The sequence below is a fragment of the Coffea eugenioides genome, chromosome 1, assembly GCF_003713205.1.
Source record: "Coffea eugenioides isolate CCC68of chromosome 1, Ceug_1.0, whole genome shotgun sequence".
NCBI classification, from domain to species: domain Eukaryota; kingdom Viridiplantae; phylum Streptophyta; class Magnoliopsida; order Gentianales; family Rubiaceae; genus Coffea; species Coffea eugenioides.
The window spans coordinates 43,784,193-43,797,244 of record NC_040035.1 but is presented as its reverse complement, the minus strand read 5'-3'; the positions used below and the strand labels follow the sequence as shown (position 1 = coordinate 43,797,244).

Here is a 13,052-nt window from a genome sequence, read left to right as displayed (position 1 = left end):
TCGACACGGTTTCTCCGATTATTATTCTCTTTATCGATGTTTCCAATAACGCAAGTTCCTTCCAAGAGGACGACATGTACGGCATTTACACAGGAATCAAAGTACTAATTAGAAAAAAGTAAACACTGTCACGATCGAATGAATGATACATGAGTAACACATGTGTCATATATTTAACGGTGATAGTGTATACAAGATTAATCTTTCAAAAAATTCTTTACTTTAACGCTTCCAATTGGTGGTAAAAATTGTAGTTAAGCTAATTATAATTAAACTAATTAATCAATAAGCCTCCCTAATCTATCTATTTATCAGTTGAGATATTCTAGACGTTTTCTAAAATTAATAGTTTGGTATGTGTTTTACAATTTTTCTAATGCTTTAAAAATTTTAAGCTCATCACTTAACATTCTTCAATATCAAATGTGTTATGTTATATAAGGCTAACATGTCCAATTTTCATATAATTTCACTCTTTGAATTCTCTAATGATTTTCATAATCCGAATTCTAATTTTATTTGCTTTCATATTCAACAAATCAATTAAACTCTATCCCAATATTATGTTCTGTTCAAATAGTACAATCGATAGACTTATTAGTTAATACTTATTTTTACATATTTCAAATATTACTACCAAATCTAATCTACTTGTAAATCTAACAAAATCTAATCTATATTCAAATTAACAAAGCGGTTAAGTTCTATCCAAATCTTATTACTTTAAATACTGCATTAATTTAAAATAATTGGTTGAAAAATATAAGCATGTTTACAAACACGATCCAATCGCTAAGATGGAAATCCCCTTTTCCTCCCTGCTTCTTAAATATTTATAAACATAATAATGTACTAGGAGGGTTTGAAGTTATGGAGATTGTCAAATTGTTATAATAAAATAATCTAATTTAATATTTCAAATATTCAACTTATTCTTGATTTTTATTTTCTAATGAATTAAAAAAATAACTAAACCAATTTATAGTAGGTACCTTTTATGGAAAGTTTTAATAAATTACAACAGATTTTGGTTTTTATCTTGATTTTAAGAAATTCAATAATTGCATCCCATGTTTAAACATGGGAATAAAGCAAGTACTTATATTTTAAAGTATATATGCAAGGGCCCTGAAAAAGAGTTGTAGCTACAATTGTTGGAAATTAAATATTAGAGAAAAATATGCCTACATCTTTTAAGCATAATCATAGATTATGATAAGAATTAATATTTATACGAGCATACAAAAATTTCATGTACTCTTAGTTTTTTTGCATTCATTGTAAGTATTTTAGGTTAACTATTATATCTTTATTTTAAATTTTAATTAATTTTAAAAATTTACAATTCCTGTGCATAGCACTGATTATAAAGCTAGTCATTCCTTATTTGCATTTTCAATGTTCCAAATTTCGAAGGAGAAAATGCACAATTACTAGAAGCATTTTGTCGGAAACATTTCTAAGGCACCAAATGCCTTCTGCTTTTAGAGAAGACTAGCTTTATGACCTTCAACGGGTCACCCCTACAAATTTCTGAACAGCAGTGGAAATCAGAACATCTTTGTTGACGTTGTTGTAGGCTTGTAGCATCAGCAAACAATACAATCATCTCCATTCCAGGCAAAGAACAGCCTACCAAGAATCTAATCCATGGTCAACCAAAGTCCCTGTCCCCTGCAAGGTTACACCACCATAAAATTCCAAGTTCGAACACGTCCTCTGTCCTCCATTGCCTTTGTTCTTCTTTACGAAAAATAGAAACACTACTATCTCAAGTTCACCGTGCAAGACCTTGTTATCTGGGTACATATTTCATGAAATTTGCTTTATCTGAGTAAAATAATTTTAAAATTTCTGTCGAAAGATCAACTTATACAAAACTTCACAGCACATAATAATGATATGTATTCTAGCAAGTTTTTTAGCAATTAAGATTAAGATCTTAAGAATTAGAAGAACAAAAACTTCCGAGTTTAAATTTCACCAAGTGTGAATCGATTTTACCTTTATGTTAATTCGTCTCCTATAATATATATCAAGTGTAAGTGTTAGTTGTTTTCTCCACTCCCTTCAAGCTTAAAATGATGACAATCATCAATTGTGTGACTAGGTAAATTGGATAATCAGATTGGTCTTATGACAAGATGTCTTCATCATATATGATGGTGCATTATATAATTTCAGAAATTTTTTTAAATATATGTTCTTTAAATCATTGATTAACACGTACGTGTTCCCACCCCAGGAAAGGGAGGGTTGCTTGCCTTACTATTTCTTGCAAGAAAGCAGTGCAATGGCATCCCCCCACTAATTTATGCTTTTCTTGTCTTCTCACTTTCTTGCCAATGATAGACAAACACACATCAGGAAAATGATCCAATCTTCTTTCACCAAAATGTCCAGATGATAAAAGTCTACATGTTTATGAAACGCCACTTTCATGAAAGATTCGTATCACCAGCATGACCTTGTCGAATTTTTTATCCTTCATTTTTAATAAATCAACTTGGACAAAATCTTTTTCTTCTCAGAGAAACTTGCATGTCTAAGAAAAAACATTTTGATTGTTGACCGTTGTGAGAAATAAATAAAACTACAGAGTATAGAGTTTACGCGACATACGAATACTCATGAAAAGTATTGGATTGGATGGTAAGGTGAAAGGAATTATAAGCGGTAAGTTCTGAATTCAAAACTTTTCACAAAAAAAACAAAAACTCGTGGTCCTTTTTCATTTTTTCCTAAAGCTCAAAGCATCCAAGATTAGGAATCTATCCATTTTCTGTAGACGTGGATTTATCATAACACCAGCAAAGGTCCCCTCAAAATTTAAAGCTGATCTTGATTTTTTCATGGCATTAGGAATCAAAATCTACAGCATTTTCTGGCTTTAGTTAGCCAGAAAAACCTCTCGTTTTACACCTAAGGTAAGGGTAGTACCTTTTCCATTTTTCACGAGAAGTTGCACGGTCTGTCATGAAATTCATGTTCCGACTGATGCAACATTTATCTTTTCTTTTGCAAATCGAATCTTACCTATCCAAAATACATCTATTGAATTAACACAAAAATCTGAAAACATCACTAGGTTTTTCAAATGACGCTAATTTACAAATTAATAAGAACATTAACCTAAATTTCAGGGGCGTCGAATTCAAATCCTCCATTCCTTCTACAACGGGGAAAAAAGAGCTAGAACTTGTGATTGAGCGCATAAATCAGTACGTTGTGTGAAGAAATTTTTCTTTTTTCTTTTTTGATAAAAAACAAATTTCATTAACAGATTGCTGAAAATCATCTAATACAATTTTATCTGTGTCGCTGCTTTAATGATAGATTAAACATACACTACAGCATCATATGCAGAAAAGTTAAGTGAACATGCTTTGTTGTAAGACAAAACGATGATTAATTTGACCAAGTCCTGGAATATCAATGCCAAACAACACGTTTAAGTCAAATGAAATTTTATAACACAAGTTGCCATGACTTCATCCGAATACTCCTCGCTTATAGAAAAGCGTCTTTAACACTACTAGAAAGCGGGATTAAGCTGAGCTAGAATACTAATTAAAGAACAAATTTAACTCATGAAATTTGGAAAGAGTGATTTTTCGTGAAGCTAAATTGTGATCAATCACCATGAGATATTGTACCAGCTTACAGCAAAAAAACGAAATTTCTTTAATTTGAACACTTTTCACGTGAAAGTTAAAAGATCTTTGGTGACAAAAAACAAAATACAGAATAATGTGCAGCTTCGATACGTATGTTTCAGCAGCTCATCTGGAAATGAAGGTGAATGAACGATGATCCGAAGCTGCAATGGCTTTCCGTAGCAGGAAATGACGGAATATTCGGCCCAAGTGATGGCTCCAACGTAAGACTCCTAAAACCAACTTGCAGTTGTGTGGTGTAATAACCTCGACTTGTTTGATCATCCACCGATCAGTATGGAATTGGCAGTTGGTTTCTTTTGCTGCTGCTGCGGCCAGCCAGTTCTTGCATCTCAACCTCTGATTAAGACTATTCAGCAGGACCAGGACCAGGACCACCTGCATCCCACTTTTATTCCTTGTGTTCATTCATTGAACGCTTCAGCATTTCAAATGGAAATCTAATTAATTTAGGGATCAAACCAAAATTCAAGTGTGCTTTTTTTACTATTCAAGAAATGAAGGAAAGTCGATAGAGTTGCATTTTTTTAGATCTGTTTATCATGTTTTTTCGAATTTATTGTATATGTTAAATTGTAGATCTGTAATTTCTAGTGCAGTTGTAACCTGCTATTAGTAGAGCAGTGATGTAAATCAAATCGTTTCAAAAATTTATTAATGAAATTTGCTTTTTATCCAAAAAAAAAAAAAAAAAATGGTGGGAAACCCGATAGAGTTGTGAACTAATTTATGGTTGGGATATGATGTGTCCTTGGCGGAAAAGAAAATAGTTGAACTAAAATTTGTAGATAGATGTGCAAATTTCTTTTGAACATATAGTTAATCCACACCGACAGATGCATAAAAATTCACTTTCGCCAATAGACATAATAGAGACTTTTTGTCGTACTTCAGCAGAGTGTATATAATATAAGAGCTTTCTTGAGGTCTGGATTTTCTTAAGCTTCGTCACATCTTTCTACAGCGAAGTACTTCTTAAGGGGGGCTTGGTGGTGGGAGAAGGGGGGGGGGAGTTTAACTATTTCTCGGACAAACGTAAAATCAAGGTGAGAATGTCCTGCGGATTGCCAACTTAATTTTGACGCTAATGTTCATTTTGATCATTAAATCCCGAGTAATCATTAATCAACTTCTGTTTTTAGTCCACAGCCGTTGAGTAATTTCTCTTAATTTTCACCAGTGAATTTCTTTTCCAATGCTTGAATGGCCAATTTTGACTAAAATCCAACGTGAAAAGAGAAAGTTGTAGAAAAACGAGACTAAATTCAATTCTTTTGGATCACTCAATTAAGAACATCATTACATTGCATGAGAATCTTTGAAGTATTAGTGATTGAATTCAACCCTTATTATTGCTTAATTGTACGGCGCTAAGACTCACTCACCATCATTTCTAGATACAAACATAACATTATTGATTACGAGACAAAATCTGCCAGTGAAACTTACCCAAATTACTTCTCTGGTACTACTAACTTTAGCATGACAAGATGAGAATGAGTGGGTCCTAATATGAAATACCAAACGAATCTCTGTAATTTCTTTATTTGACTGACAGATAATTTAGGAAGAGAGACGAATCTTTGTATTTTTCAGTGACAGATAATATTGGAATAGTTCATCTAAAAAAATGCAAGTTTAAAAAATCACTTCATGTCCATGCAAAGGGTACACTAATTTTTTTAAAAGAGTGTTTAATGAGCATTCGTTCATGAACTTAATTCACACATAACTTACTACTATTTAAATACACACATTACAATCATTACTCTTCTTTATATTTATACACTTTCACTAATTTTAATTATTATCTTCTTCTTCTTTTTGCATTTATGCACTTTTTCTAATTAATTTTATTTTTTAAAAAAATTTAACACCTAAAATACATTTTGACGAGTGTTTATCAGACATCCGTTAGGCAAACCTTTTAAAAAATTGAACAGCTGAATTACAGTTTAACAAATATTCATAAAGTACCCGTTAGACAAACCCAATTTATAAAAGGATGACATTTCCCACTACTCTTTTCCTTTCTTTTTTTAATCCTTAAATTTTTTTCATAACTATTTTTGCTATCATCATTGGTTTATTTGACTTGACTTTGTTTTGAATTATTTGTCAGTAAATTAGTTAGCCACAACAAATCCGGGGTGCAATAATTTGTTTCAAATCTATATGACTCATTTCTTGAATTTTCGCAGGTAGAATTCCAATTTGAGATTCTAAATTTGGTGATTGGAGAGCATGCACGGCTCAACGAGATTTCTGAGATTAATATTTATTTACTTGATTTGCTGTCCCTTCTACCTTTAGTTAAGAATAAAAATTAATTGAGACCCCAAAAGAAACTTGTTCTCGAGGAGAATTTGAAGTTTTAATTATATATATAAATACCTTTTTGGATGAAATATTAAAACAATTAATTATTAGGAGCGGCACGAACGAAACAAATTTCTAAAAATAGAGTATTATTTTCTTTTAGAGGAAGAGGGGTGGATCTAAGAAGTAGGAAGGGAAAGTTGAACGGGTAGAAGAAATTGAATTCAGAATCTCTAATTTCTAAATTATCAACTTTAAGTCATTATATTAAAACCTCCTCGGAAAAATAATAATAATAATAAACAACGAATCAAACATGTCATGCATCACAATGCCTGTGGTTCTGACTTGTGGGTGGCTATTGCTCTAAGCATTACCGGCATTTACTTGATTGCATCTGGTCGACTCAGACTTCCCCACAGCCCATGAGTCAGTTTGGTCTACGGGCCAATGGACTGAACCCAACTTGAATTCCCATCATGATCCAATTTGCTCAAAGGTCCTAATTTGTGGTTTTTTTAGTATTCAAGGTTTCTGAGATTTGCTGCTGGCTCGTGTAATTCTCACAATGCAACAGGCAAATATTTTCTTACAAGCTTTATTTCCACTTTTATTCACAGCCTCAGCACAATGTACAGGTAGAAGGAGCGTTAGTAGCTCTTTCGAAGTCTTACAGAACATATTTCAAGAGTATGGAGAACAAGGTTAATGTACAGCTCACTCTTGTACCTTTATGCGCTACTATTGTCAACTTATTCCTCTTCTACAGAGAAATCAGGTTCAGCTGGTTTCTGCAGCGCACCAACTGAGCTCGAATCTGATCCTGAGTGCTTGTGAAGACCTCGTCTACTGGCCGCAAATCTTGCTGCATACACAGAGAAACCTGAACCAGGTGGAGGAGGACCATCACCGTCTGGCTGTCCATCTGATGATTCAGTTTCGGAGCTCAGGCTCTCCAGAGTCCGAAGTTCAGACAAACTCTTGCGCTTCTTGTACCTGCGCCAAGCTGCTTGGATGAAACAAGCTGCCCATGCTCGCCACTGGTGCGAGTAGAACCTGAACTTGTGCCTAAGTTGTTTACTATGCAATCTTCGAAATTGGCCTGCTACAAACTTTAGGTCCTCTGCTATGAGGGCAAAAGCCTCTACCTCGGAGATGGCTTTCACAGTGCGGGTGGAAGATGGAAGGATGACACTTGGACGCGGGTCAAGGGCCCATGTCAGCAGCTCCTCACCACAGAAATCACCCGGACCGATGCGGCATGAATTGAAGAAACCGGTACGTCCGCCATTGGTGGTGTAAGAATCAAGGTTCCCTCGAATTATGAACAGCATCTCATTAACAGGATCGCCTTCACGTACTTGACAAGTCCCTTGAGTGCAAAGAGCAGGCTTAAGCCGCTCACATATGGCATCTAACATTCTTTCATCCATTTGATCAAATAACGGCACCTGTTCATATGGTAAACCGACAATGCAAATGTCAAGTACATAAAACGATTTTAAAAGAATCTCCTCCCCTATTGTACAATTGCTTTGTATTAATGTCCGTTATTCTTGGATCAGGAAATGACATTCAATTTTGTCCTATTTCTAGGACAATTGACAGAATTGGGCTACAGATTAACAAATTGGTAAAGATTCTAGACATGAGCCATACAATGTTTTATACAGCTCAAATGTTGAATCTGAGGTGGCTACGTGCCCTTAATGCAACCAGCAAAGTATATATGAAACTCTACACCAAATGCTGCAAAATAAGCACAAAACTAAGACTTACTCGTCGAACTAGATCATAACAAAGGTGGCGTTTAATATCTCTTCGAAGGTCCAGTGGAAGTCCTTCAAGAAGAGCCTCCTCATCAACTCCCCTTGTAGCAACCCATTTATATTGATCATACTTCCTGACGGACTGTCTCAACTCTTGAGGTAGCTGCCTGTGATGCATCCATTGCTCTGTATCAGTCCTCCTGATCCTCCATTCCTCTAATCTTACTGTTGTTGATTGGAGGTATGTCTGCCAGTGAAGGTATATCAGCATTTTAAAGTTCATAAAGGGAAAATCCATAAAGTGGTTTAAGAAACTAAACTCTAAACGGAATTTCTATCATGAATTAACAAAGAAAATGCATGTGTCCACGATAGATAGTTTGGCCTAGAGGACTTTATACGGCTACAGGTAAAAAGGTTGAGCAATCATGTAAAGAATTGAAGTAATTGAGCTGAGTGAAACCTTAATTAAACTCCAGCCCTTTTTATCCTCAAATACATGCATAGACTCTCATAGCACAAGAAGTTGAATGAACCCAATAACATATTAATTAAATAGAGAAACTTACTTGCATGTTGCCAATAAGCAAGGCAAAGAGGACTAGGCCAAGTGTTGCGACAACAATTGCAAAAAGTATTTCTCCAACATATGTGCTTGTAGAAAGATTTTGCCCTAGCGAACTGGATATAACCACAAGAGTTCAGGAACCAAATCAACATGATGACCATATCACAAATTATCAAAGAATGATGTCTCATATGCATTGAACAGATTGACTAATATAGCAGATTAGCAAAGAATCTCACCTTAGGTTCTTCAAGCCCCACCAAAGGCAGTAGAAGTACTTATGGAAGAACTTTGCAGATGTAACATCAACCGTTACTGCATCTCCATATATACCAAATGGATAAGCACTGCTGTTCGGATCACATTGGGTTGTGATGTTGCTTGATTGGAACCAGGCAGTTCTACCAGGTTCATTAAGCCACCTGCAATCTAAATACTCATCTTGGCATATATGGTTCTCGTGACTACAGGTATTAATCCAACATGATTCTTGTCTCTCAACAGACAGAAGGTACCAGCAAGCTCCCAAAACCTAAATTTAGAACAAATTGTAGATGAAATCAATGAGCCTGCTAGGCACTAATTTTCCATCTGTTGAAAGACACAAGTTCTAATATGGAACATATCCAGAAGGCCAGTAAATTTCATCATAAAATATTTGGCAATTCCAACAGCATCATGTGATCCAGTTATTATTACATGGCTTTGCCAATCCTTACTGAGAACCAAGTATATACATTTCAAGCAAACAGGATAGTAAGAAATAAATTACAGAGTGGCTATGTGGTTGAACGTCCTGAGCAAATAAAAGAGCATGCTTATTTGAGCAGTAGTGGTCCAGCTTAATAATTATTCATGGTCAATTTGAGAATACTTTCTAATTACTTACATGGCTTGCTAACATGTAGAGCATCAAATTATAAGCCGCTCCTGCCCAAGCTGTCTCAGTGACAACCCCTGTAGCCTTAACAATTTGTGTTGACAACGGAAATATGAGAAATAGTCTTGGGAGGTACTGAAAAATAAGAATGAATCTGAGGACATTCTTGGTCTTTGTCATCGTTGAACCACTTAGATTAGGAATGACAGCCCACATTAACACCTGAAATTCAATAAAAAGGTCAGTATCATCATCAATTTCCTCGAAGGAAAGAAGAAGAACATTTAACATTTCAGACCTGAGGTAGGGGCAGTGCAGCAATGACATCAATCCAAAATCCTTTGCGCAAATACCTTATTGCTATCTTTGAAGAATCTATAACGAGCTCTCCTCTCCCAAAAACGCGAGAAGAAGGAGCTACATAAGCTGTACGAAACCGCACATAAATCTGAATCATGTAAAAGATATCCGCTATTGATCTTATCACTGTAAGGGCAATTTCAAGGTGACTTCCAATTTCTATGCACACGTTTTCTTTTACCACAGGCAAGTAAAAGAACAGAGGGTCAACAAACAAAGAAACTAAACAAGCTACTAAGAATATCTTATTCCATCTACGAATTGTAGGTCCTCGAGGATCCAATATTTTTCTCTGTACTCTTTCATAATCCTCTGAGAAAACTCGGGACAGAACTTTAGCTCTTAAAGATTTCCCACATTTTGCTATCTCCTTCTCCCGCTTCCTAGAGCCCAGCTCTGGTAATACCGTTCCATTAATCTTGTACTTGACCTTAATCCCATTGTCTCCGTTAGCTGTTGGGTGTCTTGCGGACTCCCAATCTTCTTGGAATCTGATAGTCATGATGCCAAGTTAGACTTGTTTCTCGAGCAGTAAACTGACCTTAACAATGCCGCTATGAATTCAAATGTTTGAAACTAGAAGCATGCATAGATCACAAATCATCCGTTGATTAAGTACTGAAAAAACTCAAGTGGGAGCAATGGACCGACCTTACAGACTTGCAACTAATATAAGCCATGTGGAATGCTCAAAACCTTCCACGGTGTTCAGGATTAGAGATATTGATCTGTGAAGCATTGAAAACCAAGAGGCAAATCAATTTTAACCAGTAATGTATGACCGGAAAATGATTGCTTATGAGTCCTAAGCCACCAAAGCAAAGAAGCCCCAGCTGTAGTTTCCTTTCCTTCAGTAGAGATCATGTGAAGAAATGAAAAGGTTATGTATCAACTTGTATATGGAGTAATAACAAAAAATCCACCATCTCCTCCTAGTTGGACCAAAGGTTCAGGTCAACCATGTGACCAAGTCCCTCGAATTTCCTATATAATTCAGTCAATTCATAAACCACTTTGGAAAAAGCCTCGGATTCGAAGTCCAGTCGAAGCAAGAACCAGTCAACCAACTATGCATCATATGCATTAGCCTAAGAACATTAAATTTGCAGTTCAAATCTATCCCCAAACCGTCCCGGGTTCAAAAATCTTTAAGCTACTGTTCTAGAAGTAATGAACCGTTTAAAGTGGAAAGGAGCATAATAACTGATTTTTCCACCATTACATGACAAAACAAATTGTGGGTTCTAATATTCAAATGATAAATATTAATATGATTCAAGTTATACCAGAAAAAACATGAAAGAATTCCCATTTAAGAGAGTAAAAAATCCAATGTAGTTAACACAAAAATCACAGTTCTTCGAACCAAATGTGTCCATGAGATGTCCATATCAAGAAACAATCTTTTCTGGAAATAGAGATTAGCAACAAAATGGAATCTACTGAAGATGCTTGTAGGGTTCAATGAAAATGCTGCAAACAAATGTACAGAAAGATATACCAGCATTTTTCTGGGATATGCAGGGATGTCAAGTGGGAGGGCAATGATCTTTTTGCAAACTGCCTTTTGTTACAAAGTCTCTTTTGCATGATTTTGTTGTGTTCTTCGTAAAGTTTAAGCTTACTAACTCACCCCATGATGATGCTTTGGCGATCAGAAGGGAATAATCAATAAAGATGGATGAATCAATTTTCTCGTTTTCACACTGATACTTTGAAAGTCAGAGGAAAATAAAAGAAAAGACAAGTTTCCAGAAGTTTATGTCATTTGATTACCATTATCAATATGCCGAATTGCCAACCATACTAGCATCATTTTCCATCCCTATAGGCTATAATGTATGAGGCTTTGCAACTGTTGGAAAAGTACAGGTTCAAAGTTTGGAGAGGAGTTAAGGAAACTTTTCTGTTCATGTTCCTTTTTCTTTTGATATCTTTTCTTTATTTTCTTTGGAAGATGAATATATTTGGGAAACTTCACAGTCTGATTAGTTTGATACTTTATTTAAAAATATTTAAATTGTTTATTCTGCTCTTATCGGGAGGTTTCGAACCCGGTGATATACTTGATAAACCTTTCAAAGAAATTTGGAGAAGAAAAGAAAAAAAATAAAAACGGATGGGAAATTGACATGAAAGAAGTCGGATGTAAATGAAGAAGTAGCTATTTATTTGGTAAGTATGTCACCATTTTAGTGTGCAGAATACACTCTGTGGTTTTGGTTTGGAATATTTCAATATTTTACTGTGTTTTTATTTACAAATAAAGTCTTTTTTTTTTTACACAAATCCTGTCTTGCACACTATATATGCACCTAAACGTTCGACTTTATACGAAAGCACGTTCATATATTTTATTTGAATCAATGCATTGGTCCATTTTTTTTTTCTTTTAAATCTGAATTATAAGAGAAACGAAGAAAAGAGCCGAAGCAAAGAAAAAATTAGAATAGTTTTTATTTTTTTGCTTTATTATTATGTTAGTATATGAAATGAGCTATTGAAAATACAATATGCCTTTGACTCACCATTAATGAGTCCACCTCCACATACTTCGAATTTAATTGTGTATAGGGCTGTTTATATATATATATATATATAAAGGCTTGGTTAATTAGGTATTTAATTGTCAATAAAAGTAAAATTAAGTTGAAAAGTGTTTAAATACAAAAGATTAATGAATATGAACACACATCTAAACAATAAAGTTGGATTCTTATGCTCCATTTAGGGTTGCGGCGCATTTACCAAAAAGCTCTTTTAAGCAGTACTAGATATAATTTTTTTTTAAAAAAAAATATTTGGTAACTAATTTTTTCGTAACTTAAGTAGCCTAGTTTTAATAACTTAGAAATACATTTTTTTTGAAAAGTATTTATATCAAAAGCGTTTATTTATAACTCATACAACTCCAAACGGGACCCTAACGAATACCTATTCTACGTTTACTAAAAAGATCCTTCTAATAATTGTTTTGTCAAGTAGCGGTGTCACTTGAAGCACAACAATTTTATAAATGATCCGAGGAGTTGACTAATTTCGAGATTTGTTCTTTTTCATTTCGAGTTGATAAATGCCCATCTGGTTTATTTCCTTTTTTTTTTTGGGGGTTTGTTTCTATATATGAGTTTTTTGCCAAAATAACACTCTTTTTCTAAAAAATATTCCCAATGTGATTCACTTTCAAATTTTATTCCCAAATCGATATTATTGTTGCCACCTAATTACCCTGATTGCCATGTAGGATAACAAGAAAGGAAAGCTTTAATCTAGTTTATAGTTTCCAAAAAAAATTAAAAATTTAAACTGTTTTATTATAGAGGCACAAGAAAATTGCATAACTTTAATAATTTCCTCATAATTACTTAAAATAAAATTTACCATTATTGACCTTGCTATTATTGCTCTCTGCATTTTTTTTAAATGTATCAAACTTATTGCATATATTTTTTCAAAAATTAATTTGCAAAATACAAAAA

General features: G+C 34.3%; 1 protein-coding gene across 1 annotated transcript; it reads right to left on the bottom strand.

The window, feature by feature from the left end:
* Positions 1-6,559: 6,559 nt before the first annotated feature.
* On the bottom strand, positions 6,560-11,161 carry LOC113776465 (protein CNGC15b). The gene is made up of 8 exons (XM_027321641.1): positions 11,075-11,161; positions 10,225-10,301; positions 9,512-10,064; positions 9,223-9,435; positions 8,573-8,865; positions 8,335-8,446; positions 7,776-8,012; positions 6,560-7,447 (listed from the first exon to the last, which is right to left on the bottom strand). The coding sequence occupies exons 2-8, from the start codon at positions 10,251-10,253 to the stop codon at positions 6,749-6,751; spliced, it is 2,136 nt and encodes a 711-aa protein (XP_027177442.1). The 5' UTR covers positions 10,254-10,301; positions 11,075-11,161; the 3' UTR covers positions 6,560-6,748.
* Between the last annotated feature and the right edge of the window lie 1,891 nt (positions 11,162-13,052).

Excerpts from the sequence above, each read along its gene's own strand:
- LOC113776465 (XM_027321641.1), bottom strand. The coding sequence starts at position 10,253 with ATGGCTTATATTAGTTGCAAGTCTGTAAG. Across the intron at positions 10,065-10,224 it reads ATTAGTTGCAAGTCTGTAAG|ATTCCAAGAAGATTGGGAGT; the intron begins GTCGGTCCATTG and ends CATGACTATCAG. Across the intron at positions 8,013-8,334 it reads TGCTTATTGGCAACATGCAA|ACATACCTCCAATCAACAAC; the intron begins GTAAGTTTCTCT and ends CTTCACTGGCAG.